General features: G+C 34.0%; 4 protein-coding genes across 7 annotated transcripts; 2 read left to right on the forward strand and 2 right to left on the reverse strand.

Annotated features, from left to right (window-relative positions):
* The first annotated feature begins 117 nt into the window (after positions 1 to 117).
* On the forward strand, positions 118 to 2,640 carry LOC140055385 (mediator of RNA polymerase II transcription subunit 30-like). 2 transcript variants are annotated; one of them, XM_072100752.1, is made up of 5 exons: positions 118 to 204; positions 749 to 893; positions 1,446 to 1,607; positions 1,825 to 1,908; positions 2,486 to 2,640. In XM_072100752.1, the coding sequence occupies exons 2-5, from the start codon at positions 777 to 779 to the stop codon at positions 2,591 to 2,593; spliced, it is 471 nt and encodes a 156-aa protein (XP_071956853.1). In that variant the 5' UTR covers positions 118 to 204; positions 749 to 776; the 3' UTR covers positions 2,594 to 2,640. The 2 variants fall into 2 exon arrangements, with proteins under 2 accessions (XP_071956853.1, XP_071956910.1); XM_072100809.1 differs by having other exon boundaries at positions 119 to 200.
* Positions 2,641 to 4,227: 1,587 nt separating this feature from the next.
* On the reverse strand, positions 4,228 to 10,708 carry LOC140055305 (uncharacterized). The gene is made up of 4 exons (XM_072100649.1): positions 10,610 to 10,708; positions 8,726 to 9,453; positions 7,633 to 8,333; positions 4,228 to 6,950 (listed from the first exon to the last, which is right to left on the reverse strand). The coding sequence occupies exons 2-4, from the start codon at positions 9,372 to 9,374 to the stop codon at positions 6,435 to 6,437; spliced, it is 1,866 nt and encodes a 621-aa protein (XP_071956750.1). The 5' UTR covers positions 9,375 to 9,453; positions 10,610 to 10,708; the 3' UTR covers positions 4,228 to 6,434.
* Positions 10,709 to 11,725: 1,017 nt separating this feature from the next.
* On the reverse strand, positions 11,726 to 12,910 carry LOC140049856 (putative peptidyl-tRNA hydrolase PTRHD1). The gene is made up of 3 exons (XM_072094810.1): positions 12,752 to 12,910; positions 12,453 to 12,554; positions 11,726 to 12,264 (listed from the first exon to the last, which is right to left on the reverse strand). The coding sequence occupies exons 1-3, from the start codon at positions 12,833 to 12,835 to the stop codon at positions 12,094 to 12,096; spliced, it is 357 nt and encodes a 118-aa protein (XP_071950911.1). The 5' UTR covers positions 12,836 to 12,910; the 3' UTR covers positions 11,726 to 12,093.
* A 71-nt stretch (positions 12,911 to 12,981) lies between these two features.
* On the forward strand, positions 12,982 to 18,002 carry LOC140049867 (centromere protein O-like). Of its 3 annotated transcripts, none has more exons than XM_072094821.1 (7): positions 12,982 to 13,046; positions 13,703 to 13,856; positions 14,370 to 14,527; positions 15,695 to 15,839; positions 16,276 to 16,538; positions 16,923 to 17,079; positions 17,798 to 18,002. In XM_072094821.1, the coding sequence occupies exons 2-7, from the start codon at positions 13,832 to 13,834 to the stop codon at positions 17,905 to 17,907; spliced, it is 858 nt and encodes a 285-aa protein (XP_071950922.1). In that variant the 5' UTR covers positions 12,982 to 13,046; positions 13,703 to 13,831; the 3' UTR covers positions 17,908 to 18,002. The 3 variants fall into 3 exon arrangements, with proteins under 3 accessions (XP_071950922.1, XP_071950930.1, XP_071950937.1); XM_072094829.1 differs by having other exon boundaries at positions 13,014 to 13,062; XM_072094836.1 differs by having other exon boundaries at positions 13,015 to 13,046; positions 13,728 to 13,856.
* Positions 18,003 to 22,027: the final 4,025 nt, after the last annotated feature.

Consider the following 22,027-nt stretch of genomic DNA (forward strand, 5'->3'; position numbering starts at 1 on the left):
CACACTTTATAATAGAAAACTGCATTCTTCTGAGATATCCATCTTTTATTTTATTCAAAAATATGTAAATGCATCTTTCACGTTCCATAGTTCCTAGTGTCATTGTTAATTTATGGTGGCGCACTTGAGGCTCGTAACGTTCGACACACGAACAAAACACAACACACGAAAAAACAAGACAAAATCCTGAAATAAATAACGTGTGTAAGTAAATAAATACATTGTTTTCCATTTTATGCATTGAAGTTAATTATAAACGAGAGTGGCTTCTTTGAGCTAGGCTTAATTTGTAGATATAATTAAACTAGCTAGGCCTATCCTAGGCTAGCCGCGACTCCACAGCAGGTACGGTACGAACGATTGTTTGGTAAGACTAGCCTAGGCCTAGAGGCTAGTCTCAGTCAGGACCTGTCCTAAACGTAAATTTAGGTCTAGGTCTACTAGTTTAGAGGCTTTGACGGACTTAGTCGAGGTTGTCCACTATAGTCTAGCTAGAGTAAGCTAACTAGCCCCCTACTCAATCAAGGCCAAGTTTAGACAGTATTATTACTATATAATTAGTACCATATTAGTTAGTAGACTAGAAGTCTGCGCTTTGGTCCCACACCGCACTGCCTGTGCTGCTCTGGCTGGCAATACCACAAACAAATGAGTATCTCTGGTGGTTAGTAATGGTATCATCATGCATGGCAAGCCGAATAGGCCATGATTACAGACAGACACTGGTTTATATTCTTTACACTTACAGGCTCATTGTGTGATTATTCATTTATGTGATGGCCAATAGAGAGTCAGCGCTGAATCCAACGGCTCTATGCCAGATGGGGCAAGAGACTGTGCAGGAGCTTGTGATGAAAACAATGGAATTGTTTAATTTACTCAAAACAACACAGGTATGACAATACAATATGTATATTCCCATTATTTTATAACCCATTGTCTAACCCCATCCTTGTCTAATCTCATCCTTGTCTAATCCCACCCTTGTATAATCGCACCCTTGTCTAATCCCACCCTTGTCTAATCTCCCACCCTTGTCTAATCCCTCCCTTGTCTAACCCCACTCTTGTCTAATCCCGCCCTTATCTAACCCCACCCTTGTATAATCCCATCCTTGTCTAATCCCGCCCTTGTCTAATCCCGCCCTTGTCTAACCCCACTCTTGTCTAACCCCACCTTGTCTAATCCCATCCTTGTCTAATCCCATCCTTGTCTAATCCCACCCTTGTCTAATCCCGCCCTTGTCTAATCCCACCCTTGTCTAATCCCATCCTTCATTAATTTCATCCATATATATTAGAACTTCCCATTATACTGAAAATTGTATTCGCTCTAAACTCTCTAATGTAATAATAGTTATTTGTATTCTTAGACAATTGTTTCTTCTAAACTGAAAGCTCTCCATATCATAAGGAAACTTATATCTTTTTATAAAATATTATTAGCTACCAAACGGCGTTCATTTTCGATATGCAAACCATCAAGACCGCAAGAAAAAAATTGATGAACAACTGCACAGTATTACTGTCTTGTTTCGTCAACTAAAGATTGTCTATGAGAAGTGTAAAGAAAATTGTAATGCACTAGAACTTTCATCCACGCCAATGGTAAAGTTTTTTTTGTTTTTATTGCCTTGGTAAATTTAACCAAGGTACTGTAAATTTGTGTGTTCGGATTAGTTTTTTCTTGGTCAATTTAGCTGGCGACTCGGTTAATTTGGCCAAATCCAGTGCGAACAAGGCTTATAACATCCTGGTTGTAGCAAAATGAAATCTTCTCCTACTAACGATGTAGCCCTTCATTAATTAATTACTTCCATTTTAGGCATCGCAAATTCCATGGGCTAATGAACAAAACCAAGAGAAACCAATTCCTGAACGACAACAGAGGATGGCTGAAACAATTCAGGTATTATAATTGTATTTTTGATTAAATTGCATTCCTAAACATTTTTTAAATTTGTATATTTATAATCTATTTTAAATTATAATACTTCTTTCTTAAGTAGTGCATAAAAGAAATATACAAATACAATTATATTCTAATAAATGAATCCCAAGTAAATTGAGTGAAGCAAAAATGATTGCATAGAAAACATGCTTTTATAAATAAAGGCTTAACTAATTGGAAGCCGTGTTCAAGCGCGAGTGAGTAAGTGGCCAAACGGTTAAGACAGTGGAACCATAATACATAGCCATAATATCGGCAAGGTTTCGAGACTCACTCACTCCATGGTTCTGGTGGTAGAACAAGTCTTCTCGGATGATGAGGACTATGCACCGTATGTCCAGTGTACACAAAATGCTTATATGCACTTTAAAGAACCTAGTACATCTTTCAAGACGAGTAGGAGGTTGCACCCCGGTGTACTACTTCACACAGCCACTGTCACACACTTAAAAAGTAGGCCTAGTTTTGTAATAATAAATTTGTTGATAACTTATGAAGACGAAGAAACGCAATTTTTTTTTGTGATTTGTTGTAGAATATTGAAGCAAAAAATCGAAAGTTAAAACTGATGATGGAACAGATACGAACCATAATATGGGATATCAACACAATGATGGCTATGCGAAATGCTGGTATCACTTGACTTTAACGTGGATAACGAGGTCAAACCAGCTATAAAAAGCACTTAAAGTTAAAAAACAAAAATGTTGTGTGCCATCAGGGAAACAGAAGCAAAGAAAAATACCTAAGTGTATAGAAGACTAAACATCCTAATGTACCATTTCTTGAATGAAAATGCCATACTCGCATAGATGAAGGTCTGTGCACTTTGGGCTTATACTGTATGATGCTAACAGACATTTATATTATCATAAATATCAGTATATAAAAGTTGAATGCAAAAATAGAGACTTTAAACCACCCAGTGATGCTAACAATGTTTTAGCAACTTTGTGTAGATAAAAAAACAATTTTTAACTTTTTCATACCATCAAATAGCAAATACATGACTCGCCAAGAATGAGAACCCCATTTTTTAAACCAAGGCTTGTGTAGTAACACTTGCCGTAATATAAAACAAAATAACAGAAAAAAAAGCCATTAATCTCAAGTTAATGCTGTATTGCGTGTTTATAAAGCTTTGTACATTAATAGAAAAACATTAATAAAGATAGAAAAACGTTTGTGTAATGCGTTTGTACTGTAAATTAATATTTTTGGGTAAAACCACAATTATATTTTTCACTCCCAATTATTTATTTACGATCGCCACCACCAGATCATTACGTTTTTATCCAGTTCATGTATACATATGACACGCCATGTGTGCCAAAATATTTATCTTTTTACCAATTACGACTGCACGGTATTGAAGTTTCATTTATTTATTTCGTTTGTTTTGATTCGTTTGCGTTCAATAAATCGACAAATTAACCGTGTATCCCCTCGCAGCTCATCCCCCCCAAAATCAGAATGAAGTAGTCCAAAATGGAGTCACCATGACTTGTTTGACACCAATTTTTCCCAGGCCCGTTTTATAGGTTTTAATCCAGTAATTTTAGGCTGAAAATTAATCCGGTTTGAATACCACAAACCATTATCCGTAAATGAAGTTACACACTGTCCACAAAAGCTTTATTTGTGGCGAGTATAATATCACAAAGCTTGAATGTGTAACAAATCAATATTCAATCAAAATTTCACTTGTTAAACACTGTGTGCTTTTTTGGCAATCGTTGATTAGGCCTAAACTGTTTTACTGTTTTATTTTTGACAATTCAAAATTGACTTATCGTTTTGACAACAATACTTATTATGTATCGCCTAGTACATAATTCCGCTACGCGCTCTTTACAAAAAAAAAGTAATAGGCCTACCAATAAAATTGACTACTGTAAATCTTTTAATAGTAACCCACTACTCTAATAACAACCCCCTCCCCTTCTAATAGTAACCCACCCTTAAAGAATAATAACCCATGGTTACAATTAGAAGATTTACGGTATCCCCCGTCGCACACATCCCCTATATTATTGAGAATAACGGGTAGCGTATGATTTTTGTGTTTGCAGTAAACTGCGGTAATAACCAGTAAACGTAGTAGCTGCAAGGGTTGCTCCACTCCCCAAGCCTCAAATGAGACTTCGTTTATAAGCACGATAACTTATAAAATCCATCCTGTAATGTAATGTAATAATTTTGGATGCGTATGGGAAAACAAATTGTAATTTTAGTATTGTAATAAACTACAGGATACAGCAATCGTTGTTTTGTCTTTTTTTTATTCACATCAAACACCACCATTTAGCCTGTACCCTAAATCAAATCTACTTTGTAAAAACATCATTAATTTTTAAAGTAATGCAATTGTATAAACAGACAGTATTGTACTGTACTAATATTTTTAATTTATAAATTCAGGTTTACAAGATAAAAATCGAAAATGTATATAATATAAAGAATACCATCTAAATTTCAATTACAATAGAACCCCTTCTTTGGAACGCCTAATCATGTGACTACAGATGACGCCATCTCATACCAAGAAGACATTTTAGGTCCCAAAGTTATTGTCTTAATATGGATGGAACATCTCATAACAGGGAGACATTTTAGGTCCCAAAGTTATTGTCTTAATATGGATGGAACATCTCATAACAGGGAGAAATTTTAGGTCCCAAAGTTATTGTCTTAATATATGGATGGAACATCTCATAACAAGGAGACATTTTAGGTCCCAATGTCTTAATACGAGTTTTACTGTTTACACATTGATGGAACATCTTGTCAGGTGACGCCATCTCATACCAAGGAGACATTTCAGGTCCCAAAGTTATTGTATTAATAGGAGCTCTACTGTGTACAATAAATTCTTAGTAATAACTAACTATTTAGAAAATGAACGATAAACTTCGAATTATCGAATAATTATTTGCACGACTATCCTGACCTTCATCCTCAGTGTTTCTATAAAAAAAGAAAACACTTCGAAGACAATTTATTTAAAATTGTGCATCGGATGAATGTAAACACAATTATAGAACTTACAATGATGAAAAAGTGGATTTAACATTTAAATGCTCTGATTTTGGTGAAAAGGTAAATCTATACAAATAATATAACAATTGCAACAACGTTAATGGCAATTAAAAGCAAGTAAAAGGAAATTATATGTGCATAGCATCACTCACGATATTATACATTCAATATAGCTGCATTTCAAGCTGTCAGAAAATATTGATCAATTTTTGTTTGGTATAAAACAAAACGCAAAATAAGCTTATTAACAGAGAGACCTATTATTCGTTTAATGGTCAATTACCCACAATTTATTAAGCTGTTAAGTCAATGAAGAACCGTTTAATTGGACACACAAAGGGGGCGGGATGAGGATGGGAATCATAGTAGCCTGTTTACGGTTCGCAAAAGTTCCGGCAAAATAAAAGGTGTGCAACCTATGCTATTCTAAACTAACTAATTATTATTTTGTATGTTAATATCGACAACATTAATGCCTGTTTATATCATGTGCGCTTGCGTTAGGTGGTTGACAATGATGACATTAGATTACGTACATGTATTATGCGTGGATCTATAAAGCGTGGTTCCCACTAGCGACGCAACACAAGGACGTAACGCAACGCAAGTGAATTGACCAATCACAAGCGATGGCTTATTCGCTTGTGATTGCAAACTGTCTATAACTTCGCTTGTCATTGGTTAAAACGCTTGCGTTGCGTTTACGTCCTTGCGTTACGTTCTAGTGGGAACCAAGCTTTAATGATGTACACGTAACAACCAATCGTGTGATAGTGTACAGCTGCGCTTGTATGCAAACGTACAAAACTTTCTTAAGCGTGGTTCCCACTAGAACGCAACGCACCGACGTACGTACGTATAGACCCAAAGTGCTGTGTTGCGTAATCACAAGTGGAAACCGACGACGCAATAGTGCTGCAAACATCGTAAGTTTGATTTCACGCAGGCGGGGGCAAACACACTGATTGGAAGAGCATTGTCTTACGTTGCGTAGCCTGCGTTACGTTGCGTCACTAGTGGGAACCAAGCTTTAATTGTTAACATAAAATGCAATCAACAGTAATCATGGATTATATTATTATTAGATTATAATTCAATATGTATTATTACTACAATGTTCAAAGTAGAAAATGATGATTCCTTTAAATAGGCAAAACCACACACAATGTAATTCTTAAAATTGGATGGCATTCGACAAAATGAGCTACGTTTCTTCAAGGTCTTTGGTGCATAACGTTCAAATATAAAATATTTAGGTCTGTGTGGTCCAAACATGGATGGATTCTATATACCACCATACATGGTCCAAATATTTTTAATACAGTACTGTTTCAGTACAGTTTTCCCATTTATTTATTCAATTTGACATAATAATAATTGTATTAAACTAATCTTACCAACACCTTAAATAAACTGGTATTTTCACGTATCATTTTGATAAAATCTTACTTCTTTTTCTTTTTCTTGATGTGTGATCTGATGTTAGTTTTCTGTACTTCACTATAATTCAACATAGAGAGCATTGTTTTCAAGTTATTGTCCGGTTCTTTGTCCGTTAAAAAGTAATATACAGCACTTTTTAAAAGCTCTACTCTGGCTTCAGAATCGCTTTCTAATGGAATAGCTCCCTCGTAAACCTCCAACCGTTTGGTCTCTCTAACCTTTGCCAACTCCATTTCGGTCTTTTCCAGTTTCTTCAGCAGCTGCTTTATGTTGGCACTCTTGGGATCTGCTTGTGCACCAGCTACTAATTCCTCATCATGTTCTATTGTCATTGCTGCCATACCTTTTTGATACATCTCCAGATATCTCTCCTGGTGAACTCCCTCACGTTCTTCGTACTCTTGTTCCATGTTGACTATCACTTTCTCTAGACGATTGATTTTCTCCTCTCGTTTACTTAATGTTCTCTCGGTTTCTTCTAATTTCTGCCGAACTTCTGCAGTTTCTTCTTGAGATTTCTATAATGAAAAATTGATATTATTTTTTAAAAATGCAAATATTATCTTTTTATGATAGATTACCATAATGTGGACTTAAATTAGTAAAATAAAAAGGAATAGAAGGAGTCACTCACGACATTTATGAATGTCTTACCAACAATCACGTGGTAGAGACATGTTCTCAAGAACTGAAGAATTGTAATAATAGTATGATTTACAGAAGTTCATTTATGAATATATCATAAAGATAACATCCAAATCATTTGAAAAATATGTTATCATAAAGGTTCTTACATACGGTAGTTTAATTATGTATATATGTCATAAAATTATGCAAATTTATAAATAAAACAACAGATGTTGTAAATGTAAATAAATCGATACTGATAATACATATAGTCAACTGGTATCAAATTGCAGGTGTACACTAAAAATATGACTTTATTTCATATTGTGAAATTGTTTTATTGTCATCATTATCAGGTTTATGTTTTTACTAATCACTATGCACATTTGTTATTATTATTAAGTTATTTTTGTCAGGATTTTAATTTTTTTAAGACCATGTTTAAATGTTAATATTAAGAATTTCTTTTGGATATGACACAATAAACATTACCATTCTGATTTTCTTACTCCATTACCATTCTGATTTTCTTACTGATCATTTAAAAAAAAAAGTTAAACATGATTATCTGACCTTTAAAGTTTGTTCGACAACTTGCTTTTCTTCGGTCTTCTTAGCCTCCATTGCTTTGACGCTATCAATTTTCTGCTGCTCAAAACTTTCTATCAGCAAGTCTTTTTCTTCTATCACACCTTCCAACGACGCTACGTAATGATGTAAATCTTTTACTTGTTTGTCTCTTTGTTGCAGTGGTGTTAGGTACTTTTCACCCGGCCCACCATAAGGATTTGGCTCAACCTTAGTGTGGGTCTTCTCACCTCCTGCCATGCTGGCCTTACTCGTTGCTCTTCTCATAGGAGGAGGGGAAGGGTCGTGTGGCATTGGTTTAACACCAAACAGTTTGTTAGATTTTGCGAAGTCTTTCCTAGCATCCAATGTCTTTTTGGCTTTTACTTGAGAAATCGCTTTCTTTGCCTCCCAGAACTGCCCTGGTTTAAAGTCGCTTTGGGAGTCTGGTATAGGATCTGCTGCAGTTAAGACTGCTTTATTTGAATTAAGCCTCTCTGACTCGTCCCCACTACCACTCGTCCTTTGAGTAGATACTGGCCGTTTCTTTGGAGTAGTTGTTTTAACTTTAGCAAGTCTCGTAAGCTTATTTTCAGGAGGAGGTTTTGGTGTTGAACGTAGTAATGACGATTTGTTGGATCTCGGTGCCCGTTGATGACCACTATTGGTTTTGGTTACTTTCTGTTCTTTTACCTTTTCTGGAACACCTATAAAATAAAAGAAACGTACGTATAACAATTACAAAGAAGGAGGTAAAGACTGTTTGAGCTCTCTGTCTACAGTATCAAACAAGTGTGACAAAAAAGTGCGATGTGCCCAAATATGGTAGATATTCCCAAATATGGTAGTGATATGACATCATCATGTCCATATATGGGAACATCACATTTTGTTGTCACATAAAGTTTGATAGTGTAAACAAGGCTTTGCCATATCTTGAACTTATCATGGCTGTCACTTTATTACAGATTATAGTGATGTTGAAGCAAGTTCGAAATAAAGATGAAGAATTGGAATCATACACCATAGATATCACAAGAGTCCAGTAGTGAATAAGGTAGATTGTTAATCTCAAAGTTTCAGAATGTAAGGATCATACCATTCATCAGTCTGTAAGTTTTATCTTCACTCTCTGTGGACATCTGTGACTTACTGTCTTCACTAGTTTCAGATGGATTGGTTACGATAGACAAACTGTCAACAGATGAATCAATTGCTGGTGCCTTTTCAGCGTTATTTATCGTCTCGTCTGTCGTAGTCTTGACTGGCGACTGTGGTACCTCTGGTGGAGGAGATACTGGTGACGGCGGAGTAGCAAGAATTGGTGATTTCGGAGTTTCGTCATTCACCAGAATATCACTGGGTTTGATATCACCAGACGCGACAGCGGTGTTATTTGGAACTGGTGAGCAACTAACGACCTCACCTTCTATGACTTCGGTATCCTCAAATACTTTCGGCTCAACGTCTGTGTCGGACGTCTTTTCCACTGGTATGTCATCGTCATTTAGAATGTCACTTGAGGTTGGTAGTTCTGCAACCTCCATTAAATCGTCGATGTTAGTCGTCACACCACCGTCTCCCTCTCCACGTGGCGATGAAGGTTCAATGGAATCGTTGTCAATATTAGTAGTATCTTCGTCGCATTTGTTCATACAGTTCTCAGTATTAGAGTTTTGATCAGATAGAGATGCAGACACTTTGGTTAAATCCATCAAATTGGCTCCTTCTAATGCCTCCAGAGCCATTGTTCTAAACTACGGGTCGACTAACCTTGTTATCTTCTTGTTTGCTCAGTGCGTAAAAGTTGATAACATCACTATCAATCTAAATGTTTAAAAAGAGTTCATTAACCTATTAGTATCACAGTATGAATATTTCACAACGGATACAACACAACGATGTACGCGCAATATTGACCAATCATAAACCGCAATTTGGTTTAACCGTCGTTTCTAATTGGCTAAATTACTTGCGTTTCGCGTACGCCAATTTGGGTGCGAATTAAATAGGAACGAAGTATCAACTCAGGTGTCATATTGTTATATGTTTCATTTGAATATTAGCCAATTCAATAGAGTAGCGAACTAGGGTAGATATTTTTCTAAATGCCGGTTCTGGAGAGGCCTACTAATTATTGGGACCAAATTGGGAGAAGGCTGATTGGAGCGGATTCTATGCGTGTACAGGTATACAACAAGTTTCTATATTTTCCCATTCGTAATGGAGTTGTAATTAGGTATTCATTCATCATCATTCAGTTATACATAGAGCGCCAAACAGGATACTGCGCCTGCTTCCTGTAGGTGGCGAGAAATGGCTCCGTTGCCATATGGATAGCAATTAGCCTATACTATCCAAATAGTCCGAATCATTAATTGTATTAGTATTAGATAGATATTTAAACTAATTTCTTTATGAATCATGCTTTTAACATTATATTATAAACATAAAGCACACTTATTACTGACATGAATAATACTTGTTGTTCTAAATCAAATACCGGGTGTATTTATTATGCCTATACACATTTTGCGAGTCATATTTGTTATTGTCCGTGGCGCAAAGTGCACATCATGCGTTTACTCATTGCAATTCTATTCATTTCACAATTGTTATTACTACGCATATCGAATGGAATTACATCATAAATCATATGTACGATTATTATTAACATTACACCAAGATAATGAATGTAATTGTTGTATATAATAAAGTTAGAAATTATATATTTAGGCCTAATTGATGCCTCGTATGTTTTACGCATACAGTCGTTTGAGATTACAAAGTCCAATCGGATCATTTAACAGCTTTTATATATAAAATCATTATCACAATTAATACGCGCAACAGGTGTTTGATTGGTAACTTTCTCTCATAACCATTCTAACGTCTATTGTTTAAAAATCCAGCATTTAAACTCATTTAATATGTATATAAATCTATAACAAAAGTTTTACTAGCTAACTTAGTATCAACTCACCTCGTAAAAGTGTATATAGAAATAACTGCAGTGATTCGGTGTCGTATTGGTAGAAAGTATGAAATACGATAAGTTTGTATGGAGTGGAGTTGTTTGCTTAGCGGGTGCAACAACACAACTATAGAAGATTATCTGTCTACCGTTCATCTTCTGGACCCCAGCTGTATGAGTTTCGTGGCGAATAAATCGATATGGATGCATCCATTATTAATCATAGGGGAATTTTAAATATCTATAACTCGATAAACAATGTAAAAACCGACATCCAATCAAATCAATGACATTTGGATATGGTAGACAATTAGATGATTACACGTGTATAGTATAGTATAGTAGGCCTACGTGATGAATGGATTTGTTTTATACAGTAGTAAGAGAAAATAGTACAGTTTCGTGACATTTAAATTATATCCTACAAACGTTATTGTGATGCAATGGCTATTTTTATTTATTGTTTATAAATTTATTTATTAGTTGTAACTTCTTGTGATATTGGTTTATTGTAGTCTTTTGTTATTGTTTTTTTTAGTAGGAATGTACATCCCAATTTTTTTTTTCTTTGGACGCACCTTCAGTGCCACTGATAAAAAAAAAAGGTGCAGTACAATGCCAATAAATTATACCCATCACAATATACAATAAAGGCATACTTGTTACCTTATCTACGTTTTATGGGAGGTAATGTGCTTACTTAAGCTTGGTTCCCACTAGAACGTAACGCAAGGACGTAAACGCAACGCAAGCGTTTTAACCAATGACAAGCGAAGTTATAGACAGTTAGCAATCACAAGCGAATAAGCCATCGCTTGTGATTGGTCAATTCACTTGCGTTGCGTTACGTCCTTGCGTTGCGTCGCTAGTGGGAACCACGCTTTACTAACGTACGATACCACACATCGTAATAATAAATCCAATATTATATCGGTAACATTAATAATATCCTGTTTAATATTCAAATTACTGTATGCATAAAATGAATGGGACCGTTTAGCAGCTGGGGCTTACTGAATTTATTTGCATAAATTAAATTTATTTCAAAATTAAATGTCTGTCATGTTTTTGTATTATTATTATTATTTATTGGACGACAGTTAAAAATTGACTACAATGTAATATCTGTATTACTGGAAGAAAATATTTTTATTCCATAAATTTGTAATCATGAAACAAGTTTTTGTATATTTTTATACTGTATACTTTTTTTGCTTTTATTATTGGCAATATGTGTCTGCATTTTGTCTAGGATCATAAATAAATTAATCATTAGTAACCCAAGTTGTTTGACGCCATAGTATATACTCTAATAAGTATTAGTAGCCCAAGATGACGCCATATTGCATGCACTGATATTTTATGTACAGCATTAAAGTAGGCTGGCTTCATAATATGAGAATGCTCTCTTCTTATATCTAGGCTACGACGTAGCTAAAATTTAATAAGCACCATCACAAATTATTCAGTCACTTATATGCTATATCAGCGTGTCATTTATACAGTTTTAGGCCCTTAAAATATGGCTTAATCTCATCTCTTGGGTAAGGTTTCACAGCTAGGCACGTCGCATAATTTTCTGGTTGTTCTATCCATAATTTATAGTGAATATTCTTCGAAGACAGCTTCTCTGATATTGTTCGTAGTTCGGTTTCATCTTTTGCCTAATAATTGAAAAAGAAAGGTAAATATACAATCTGTGCGACGTTTAAATTATTGTTTTACTGCATCAACATTTTTGATATTAAAGTTTGTTCTATAAATCAATATTACGCAATACAGCCATGATGATTAGGAATAGCATTTTTACTAAGAATTGACAATTTTCTATGTACAACATTGAGTGTTTTACCTCGAGAACAACTTTATGCATATTATCTAAGTCTGATAAATACTGTGTCACGTTTGAGTCTCCATTAAATTGGTGTATAACAGCAGTACATGCATGACAGGCCTAAATTGAAGAAATTATCAACATTTCATTTAAAAAAAAGACATCTTCTAGCTAGGCCCACAGGAGATAGGCCCAGGAATGACTATTTGGGGCACAAGCTCTTTTTAGCCGCTTGCTTCTGAGTGATAGACGTGACTTTTCGGGCTGGACGACCGAATGTGCTTCCAAAATACCTTGTAAATTAATCAATTTCATACCTGAGCTATAACTGCACCAGTTGGCCATTTTAGATTTCTTAGGAGATCGCTACGTACAACAACATATTGCACTAACGATGCCATTATTGTTATGAATTAGTAAATAAACATAAGTAGGCCTATGCCGCCTGAAGGCCCAACAAATAATTATGTGTCTTTTTCGTTTCTCTCCAAAAATCAACAGTATGTAGCGCCCTCAATTTACAAATGTAAAAAGCGCTAAAAACAAACAAAAGTACGTGAAAGGTTTGTGCATGGAGGTGGTACGTATGGTTTGTGTTATAAAATACAAATTGTGAGTATTAACAAATGTATGTAAATATAGATCTTGTTATTATAGTGATTAATACATTAGAACTGCTTAAAAAATCTGGGTAATATTTGTCGATGAGGTATATTTTAGACATGGAATCAATTATCCAGGCTTGGACTGTATACTAAATTGAAAGGAGAGTAAGCTAGCTAGGCGGCGGCCTCGATCGTATACTAGTAGTACTAGCGCGCCAGGTAGTAGTCGTTTCATCCCACAGGAGCGGTCATTATAATCTACGCCCTGTAACTGTATCGCCCGGCAGAGTTGTATGATATAAAATTATATTAACTACATGTTATTAACATGATAAATTTAACTTATATATATTTTCTTTCCAGAAAGAAGTTAATTTAACCATGGAGCTATACAATTTTTTATATCTCCATGATTAAACATTTCATTCATTGGCGTTGAAAATCGCTTTTAACACACAGAGAGCGGTCTTCAGTTTCGGAATAAACCTAATCAGTATTTTTTCACATTAAAAATGTATAAAACATACAATTATACTGTATATCACAATAACATTATATAATGTTAGCATATACTTGATTGAGAATAATAAATATATATTTATAAGATAATTCTTTATCTACCAATGAATAATTACTTAAGTAAAGTTTAATCATCAATTTCAGTAACAACAGACCGTTTTCATCAAAGTATTTATAGTAAACATCCAGACTTTCACTAAATAATAAAGTGGAGTGAAGGGAGTGAGAGAAAGACTCTATTTAATTGGCCATAGACTGGATGAATATACAAATATGGAGAAATTTAGATACCATTCAGGTATGTAAATAATTATTTTACTTCATCAACTACCATAATATAATAATATAATAATAATATCAATTTCTACTACTTTACATGCAAATTGATTGAATTGTGAATGGGTGTGAGATGATAATTTTAATAGCAAGGCATAGTATTAGTACTGTGTTTCTTTATCTTAACTGTTTAAAAATTAATCAAATTCCAGTATATATAATATCTCTTTCATTCTACAGTTCTATAAATTTTTTCTTTTGGGATTTATTTATTTATAAAACTTTAAACATAACAACATATACCTCATGCATTTCTATAATTAAAAAACTATTCAAAACTTTCTATTTAAAAGTCAGGTCTCGGGTCCATCCTATAGTCGTCGCCACAGATTGACTTCTTCATCAGTACTATGATTACAGTAGTTGGGAAAATTAACGCTACAGTGGTTTATCATACCCAGTACTGTTTTGATCATGCGATCATTCTGGAAAACATCTCACACTGTTGAATAAAACTTGTATTCAATGCTTGTAGGTCCACTGCATGATCTTCAGCGACTAGAAGAGGCTGAGGATTCAAATGGTACTAGTAGTTCTAAGATGCAGCAACTAAAAAAACTGGAAAATGAGATCCAGAGTCTATCTAGCAGACGACATCAGTTGAAATGGAGACTAGAAATGGCATATGAAAAGGTAATGTCTGCTAGAAAATAAAACTGTACTGTACTAGTAGCGCTGTCTACACTATCAAACTAGTTTAACAAAAAAAGTGTCCCAAATATGGTAGTGATATGACATCATCGTGTCCATAAATGGGCACATCACAAAGTTTGCCAGTAGTGTTAAAAATCAATACCAAACCATAGGGTTTTATACACTTTTTTTCAAATGCATTTAAACATAGTATTAGAAAATCTATGGATTCACCTTCTGCTGTATAATAACTATACAGTATGCCAACTGGGGTGGGATACTGTTATATTAAATATTTTATCAAACACTGTACATTCCTTTATCAAACACTGTACATTCCTTTACCAAACACTGTACATTCCTTTACCAAACACTGTACATTCCTTTATCAAACACTGTACATTCCTAAAGCTCTGTCTACACTATCAAACTTTATGTGACAAAATTAATGTGATGTACCCATAGACATGATGATGTCATAGCCCTACCATATTTAAGCATATCACTACCATATTTGGGTACATCACACTTTTTTTTCACATAAAGTTTGATAGTGTAGAAAGAACTTAAAGATGTATTGTCCCTTTGACTAATTCCAAAAAAATAAAAGATTTAGAAAAAAAGTGGGTCATTTTGAAGTACAGTATCATAATAGTTATTAACTTTCACCAAAAATTAGTTGAAAAAAAAATCATTTAACTGAAATACAGATGTGTTTTTTGTTCAAAAAATAACTTTGACTTCCAGTCAAAGTTTTTGATCAAAACATATCTCATAATGCAATGCGCTTGTTTGGCTACTCTGTATGCATAATCATAAAACTTCCTCGCGATCTATGTGAAAACACCTTCTCAACCGTGACAAGTTGTAAACAATCCTTAGCATATCATGCATAACGCATACTCATGGTTTGAAATCTTTGTTTACTTTCGCTCGCGATTTTCCAGACGAATGTAATAAAACTAATTTACCTGTTAATTACGTAAACTTGCTGTATTTTGCTCGAATTTTCGACTTACAGTGAATAACTTTAATATTACTTTGATATGACCAATTTAAATTTAGAATATTTTGATCTTCATTTTTTGTGTGTCAAGGGACAATACATCTTTAATAAACTCTTGTGCTGTCTTTATTTACCTTCCTGCCGTGATTTTTTATTTTTAGATAATACACAAATTGTTGACTGGAGACAAAAATGAGAATATGTCGGATCTAGCATCATCAGATGTTTACCAAGTGTCCTGCGATGCAGTCAGCAATGCTAGGAACCAAAAACTACAACAAATTCATAATTTATATAGGCTTACAGGTATGCATATTTCAATACTATTTTTAGTTCATTCATTCATTTTATTTAGTTAAAATCATTGTCAACATGTATACAAAACAACAAGGAAAAAAATGGTTAAAATGGTATAAAACTGAAATTAAACAATATTAATTTACATCTGTAACCACATTGATGATAATACCATTACCCTGTGTTATGACTTTTTCATATTGTGAACAACAAATTACAAATTAGCCAGGAATACAATCTGAAACAATGTTATAGAAATATTCTAACTGCTTTGATTAATATTTGATATTTTACCTTAAATTTTCCCTAAAAGCTACTACAATTTCCGATAATACTTTATGTAATAAAATATATTTTAACACTGTATCAATGTTCAGTAAAAGCTATGATTGAGAATTTAGTGTTTTTAAACCTAATTTATTACTTTCTATTTTAATTCTTTAAGGAATATCAATAAAAGAGATCAAAAGGAATGTTGTGCGGTTGACCTTTGACACTTTCAGTAATGGTCAATTTTTTGAGTCTTACTATATTGAGGTCAAAGGATATAATGAGCTCTCCGTGGGAAATCACTCTCTACCACATTTCATACCGGTGATCAAAATCGCAGAACAACATTTGGCTGATGGTCTACGTACGTTTGCGCAGACTGTAATGAACATGTTGAGGGCGTTTGTTTGTCGTCGACAGTTTGTTAAAAACCTGCAGGTAATAATAAGGTCAAGGCGCATTTGAATACTTATTTATAATTGTTGGTGCAGCAAGCAAACATTTTTACATTTATAAGCTCAGGGTGCTTTTGAATACTTATAATTTTTTATGCATCTATCCAACTTTTTATGTAACTTTGGCCTATGACACAATAACATGGTGATAATGCAATATATGTATAAATAGAGTAGCAATATTAACACACATAATACTGTACTTGTGTTTTACTCAGTGATTTTAGAAACCACTATAATTATATACCTTCTTTATCAGCAAAGTACTTCTATGAATGAATGAGCAGAAATGCTATCTGATCATACCCAGTACCATCCTGATTTCACGATCAGGAAAATACCTCACGTTTTTATTAATCTTTTTCAGACCCATTTGTCAGATTATTTAGTGAATGAGATCAGCTCGAGCAACTCGTATGATTTCTGCTGTTTGTCATTGACAGACTTTCCAGGCCTAGAAATACAGATGATGTCTTCCCTTGATAAAAGCCACCCGAGTCATATCAAAGTGATTAAGCTGCACAGTAAGTATTATTGTTGCTTGTATATAGTTTTTTGTTTTAATTTAGTTAAAGTTTATTTGTTTTATAGTTTTATGATTTAGTTTATTTTTCAATATGTTCTATTTTGTGAGTGTCACTGATTCAAAGGTACATGGTCAATAAATAAATAAGCTTAGTGCTTTGGAAGCTAGGCTAGCTAGGTTCAAATCTTTTTTTTTTTTTTTTTATTCAGTATACATATGCAAAAGAAAAACAAAACCGACACAGCGGTGACATGAGGCAAAACAAAATAAATAAAAAGGTTCAAATCAAATCAAATCAAATGTTTTTATGACATAATAAAGACTTGTGAAGCATGCGTGTAGACTGAGCATCTAAAATTTCACCCTTGAAAAATAAGTTTTTTATTAAACTTTCTTGGGTTATCCTCAGTTCATTCAGTTAATATTTATTTTTTTTCTTGTACTTTTTTTTTATTTGTGTCTGTTGTTTGCAGCATCCTCTATCATAGTTTTCAAAACACTCTTAAAAACCCATCTTTTTTCTTTGTAATTTCTTTTCTGTTTTTTCTCTCAGCGATTTGGGACAATCTTTTGATCTCTTGATAAATCGAACAACATTACATTCATAAAATTGAATGAAATGTACTTTTTATTCCATCTATAAATCTTTTAAAACTTTATACAGGAGACAGTTTTATCCTGCATTTACAAAGTCATTATACATTTAATCTTTTCAGAACGGTCTCGTGTTATTTCTGAATTGGAACAAGAAAGATTATCAAGAATTACTAAGTCATTACTTGTTGCACAAATGCCAGAAGTTAATCTGTTATTGCAAAATAATTGATTATTAATGGATGAGTTCAATAATGCAATTTCAAAAAATGTTATTATTAATTTTTGTAAGCATAAAAATGTTGAATATTTACAAATAATAAAATTCTCTCGGTACAAATGCAATTATAGCACTGTTTCATTTTGTTTATACAGACGTATAACTTTTTCGTACGCCATTACTAGTATTCCTACTATCAACATATGCAGCTGATTCTCTATATAGTACAGAGATTTTACTATAGTACTTTAGTATAGTAAAAAATAGCCAAAACACCAAGTTTTTTTAATTCAATTATATTGCTTTGAATCATCTTATAGAGCCATAGTAACTAGTTTTGTTGAAAAATAAAAGGGTTGAAAAAAATCTCTGTACTATTCTTAGAACAACTTGGAACTTACTCGAAACTACTGAGTACTACTTGGAACTATTCGGAAATACTCGGCACTACTCTGGAACTACTTGGGGTTACTCGGAACTACTCGGGATTACTCGGAACTAAACGTCACTACTCGGAACTACTCAACAGTACTCAGAACTGCTCGGCACTTCTCGGAACTACTCGAAACTACTCAGAACTAATCGTCACTACTCTGATCTACTCTGAATTTCTCGAAACTACTCGTCACCACTCATCCCTACTTGAAACTACTCGAAACCACTCGGAACTACTCGGACCTACTCGAAACTACTAGGAAGTACTCGGAACTTATCGGAACTACTCGGAACTGCTCGGCACTACTCGGAACTACTTGAAACTACTCGGAACTACTTGTCAGTATTCGGATCTACTCAGATCTACTCGGAACTACTCAGAAATGCTCGGAACTTCACGTCACTACTCGGAACTACTCGGAACTGCTCGGTACTACTCGGCACTTATCGGATCTACTCGGAACTACTCGTCACTTCTCGAAACTACTCTTATAGTTTTTAAAATTCAATTATTATGCGATAATATGGCTATATATTGCTTTGTATCATCTTATAGAGCTAAAGTAACAAGTTTTGTCGAAAATAAAAGGGTTGAAATTTTGCAATTTTTTGAAAAAATCCCTATACTATAGTACAGGGATTTTTTCGAAAAATGCCTAAAATATCACCTTTTTAAAATTCAATTATTATGCGATAATTTGGCTATATATTATCTTATAGAGCCATAGTAACTAGTTTTGTCAAAAAATAAAAGAGTTGAAATTTTGCAATTTTTTAAAAAAACCTATGTACTATAGTATAGAAAAATTTCGTAAAAATGGCCGATTTTCGACTCTTTTATTTTTTGACATAAATAGTTACTATTGCATAATAAACATGCGCAGAGACGAATAATGGGTTCTGCGCATGTCAATTGTGCTATAGTAACCAGTTTTGACATAAATGGTTACTATAGCATAAAAAACATGCGCAGAGCCGACTAATGGGTTCTGCGCATGTTAATTGTGCTATAGTAACCAGTTTTATCGAGAAAAAAAAAGGTTGAAAAATTGCCATTTTTTTGAAAAAATCCCTGTACTATAGTACAGGGAAATTTCCGAAAAATGGCCGACTTCCGACCCTTTTATTTTTTGACATAAATGGTTACTATAGCAATAAACATGCGCAGAGGCGACTAATGGGTTCTACGCATGTTAATTGTGCTATAGTAACCAGTTTTAGCGAAAAATAAAAAGGTCGAAAAATTGCCATTTTTTGGAACAAATCCCTGTACTATAGTACAGGGAAATTTTCGAAAAATTGCCGATTTCCGACCCTTTTATTTTTTGACATAAATAGTTACTATTGCATAATAAATCTGCGCAGAGACGAATAATGGGTTCTGCGCATGTCAATTGTGCTATGGTAACCAGTTTTGACATAAATGGTTACTATAGCATAATAAACATGCGCAGAGGCGACTAATGGTTCTGCGCATGTTAATTGTGCTATAGTAACCAGTTTTATCGAAAAATAAAAAGGTCGAAAAATGGCCATTTTTTGGAAAAAATCCCTGTACAGGAAAATTTTCGAAAAATTGCCGATTTCCGACCCTTTTATTTTTTGACATAAATAGTTACTATTGCATAATGAACATGCGCAGAGGCGACTAATGGGTTCTACGCATGTCAATTGTGCTATAGTAACCAGTTTTGACATAAATGGTTACTATAGCATAAAAAACATGCGCAGAGGCGACTAATGGGTTCTGCGCATGTTAATTGTGCTATAGTAACCAGTTTTATCGAAAAATAAAAAGGTCGAAAATTTGCCATTTTTTTGAAAAAATCCCTGTACTATAGTACAGGAAAATTTTCGAAAAATTGCCGATTTCCGACCCTTTTATTTTTTGACATAAATAGTTACTATTGCATAATAAACATGCGCAGAGGCGACTAATGGGTTCTACGCATGTTAATTGTGCTATAGTAACCAGTTTTGACATAAATGGTTACTATAGCATAATAAACATGCGCAGAGGCGACTAATGGTTCTGCGCATGTTAATTGTGCTATAGTAACCAGTTTTATCGAAAAATAAAAAGGTCGAAAAATGGCCATTTTTTGGAAAAAATCCCTGTACTATAGTACAGGAAAATTTTCGAAAAATTGCCGATTTCCGACCCTTTTATTTTTTGACATAAATGGTTACTATAGCATAAAAAACATGCGCAGAGGCGACTAATGGGTTCTGCACATGTCAATTGTGCTATAGTAACCAGTTTTGACATAAATGGTTACTATAGCATAAAAAACATGCGCAGAGGCGACTAATGGGTTCTGCACATGTCAATTGTGCTATAGTAACCAGTTTTGACATAAATGGTTACTATAGCATGAAAAACATGCGCAGAGGCGACTAATGGGTTCTGCGCATGTTAATTGTGCTATAGTAACCAGTTTTATCGAAAAAAAAAAGGTCGAAAAATGGCCATTTTTTTTTAAAAATCCCTGTACTATAGTACAGGGAAATTTTCGAAAAATGGCCGATTTTCGACCCTTTTATTTTTTGACATAAATAGTTACTATTGCATAATAAACATGCGCAGAGACGAATAATGGGTTTTGCGCATGTCAATTGTGCTATAGTAACCAGTTTTGACATAAATGGTTACTATAGCATAAAAAAATGCGCAGAGGCGACTAATGGGTTCTGCGCATGTTAATTGTGCTATAGTAACCAGTTTTATCGAAAAATAAAAAGGTCGAAAATTTGCCATTTTTTTGAAAAAATCCCTGTACTATAGTACAGGAAAATTTTCGAAAAATTGCCGATTTCCGACCCTTTTATTTTTTGACATAAATAGTTACTATTGCATAATAAACATGCGCAGAGGCGACTAATGGGTTCTACGCATGTTAATTGTGCTATAGTAACCAGTTTTAGCGAAAAATAAAAAGGTCGAAAAATTGCCATTTTTTGGAACAAATCCCTGTACTATAGTACAGGGAAATTTTCGAAAAATTGCCGATTTCCGACCCTTTTATTTTTTGACATAAATAGTTACTATAGCATAAAAAACATGCGCAGAGGCGACTAATGGGTTCTGCGCATGTTAATTGTGCTATAGTAACCAGTTTTATCGAAAAATAAAAAGGTCGAAAATTTGCCATTTTTTTGAAAAAATCCCTGTACTATAGTACAGGAAAATTTTCGAAAAATTGCCGATTTCCGACCCTTTTATTTTTTGACATAAATAGTTACTATTGCATAATAAACATGCGCAGAGGCGACTAATGGGTTCTACGCATGTTAATTGTGCTATAGTAACCAGTTTTGACATAAATGGTTACTATAGCATAATAAACATGCGCAGAGGCGACTAATGGTTCTGCGCATGTTAATTGTGCTATAGTAACCAGTTTTATCGAAAAATAAAAAGGTCGAAAAATGGCCATTTTTTGGAAAAAATCCCTGTACTATAGTACAGGAAAATTTTCGAAAAATTGCCGATTTCCGACCCTTTTATTTTTTGACATAAATGGTTACTATAGCATAAAAAACATGCGCAGAGGCGACTAATGGGTTCTGCACATGTCAATTGTGCTATAGTAACCAGTTTTGACATAAATGGTTACTATAGCATAAAAAACATGCGCAGAGGCGACTAATGGGTTCTGCACATGTCAATTGTGCTATAGTAACCAGTTTTGACATA

This window comes from Antedon mediterranea, chromosome 1 (genome assembly GCF_964355755.1).
Source record: "Antedon mediterranea chromosome 1, ecAntMedi1.1, whole genome shotgun sequence".
Taxonomy (NCBI): Eukaryota; Metazoa; Echinodermata; class Crinoidea; order Comatulida; family Antedonidae; genus Antedon; species Antedon mediterranea.

Excerpts from the sequence above, each read along its gene's own strand:
- LOC140049856 (XM_072094810.1), bottom strand. The coding sequence starts at position 12,835 with ATGGCATCGTTAGTGCAATATGTTGTTGTACGTAGCGATCTCCTAAGA. Across the intron at positions 12,555-12,751 it reads CTGGTGCAGTTATAGCTCAG|GCCTGTCATGCATGTACTGC; the intron begins GTATGAAATTGA and ends TCTTCAATTTAG. Across the intron at positions 12,265-12,452 it reads TGCATAAAGTTGTTCTCGAG|GCAAAAGATGAAACCGAACT; the intron begins GTAAAACACTCA and ends TTCAATTATTAG.
- LOC140055305 (XM_072100649.1), bottom strand. The coding sequence starts at position 9,374 with ATGGCTCTGGAGGCATTAGAAGGAGCCAATTTGATGGATTTAACCAAA. Across the intron at positions 8,334-8,725 it reads AACTTACAGACTGATGAATG|GTGTTCCAGAAAAGGTAAAA; the intron begins GTATGATCCTTA and ends TTTATTTTATAG. Across the intron at positions 6,951-7,632 it reads TTGTCGAACAAACTTTAAAG|AAATCTCAAGAAGAAACTGC; the intron begins GTCAGATAATCA and ends TTTTCATTATAG.
- LOC140049867 (XM_072094821.1), top strand. The coding sequence starts at position 13,832 with ATGGAGAAATTTAGATACCATTCAG. Across the intron at positions 16,539-16,922 it reads AGTTTGTTAAAAACCTGCAG|ACCCATTTGTCAGATTATTT; the intron begins GTAATAATAAGG and ends AATCTTTTTCAG. Across the intron at positions 17,080-17,797 it reads CAAAGTGATTAAGCTGCACA|AACGGTCTCGTGTTATTTCT; the intron begins GTAAGTATTATT and ends TAATCTTTTCAG.
- LOC140055385 (XM_072100752.1), top strand. The coding sequence starts at position 777 with ATGGCCAATAGAGAGTCAGCGCTGAATCCAACGGCTCTATGCCAGATG. Across the intron at positions 894-1,445 it reads ATTTACTCAAAACAACACAG|CTACCAAACGGCGTTCATTT; the intron begins GTATGACAATAC and ends AAATATTATTAG. Across the intron at positions 1,909-2,485 it reads GGATGGCTGAAACAATTCAG|AATATTGAAGCAAAAAATCG; the intron begins GTATTATAATTG and ends GATTTGTTGTAG.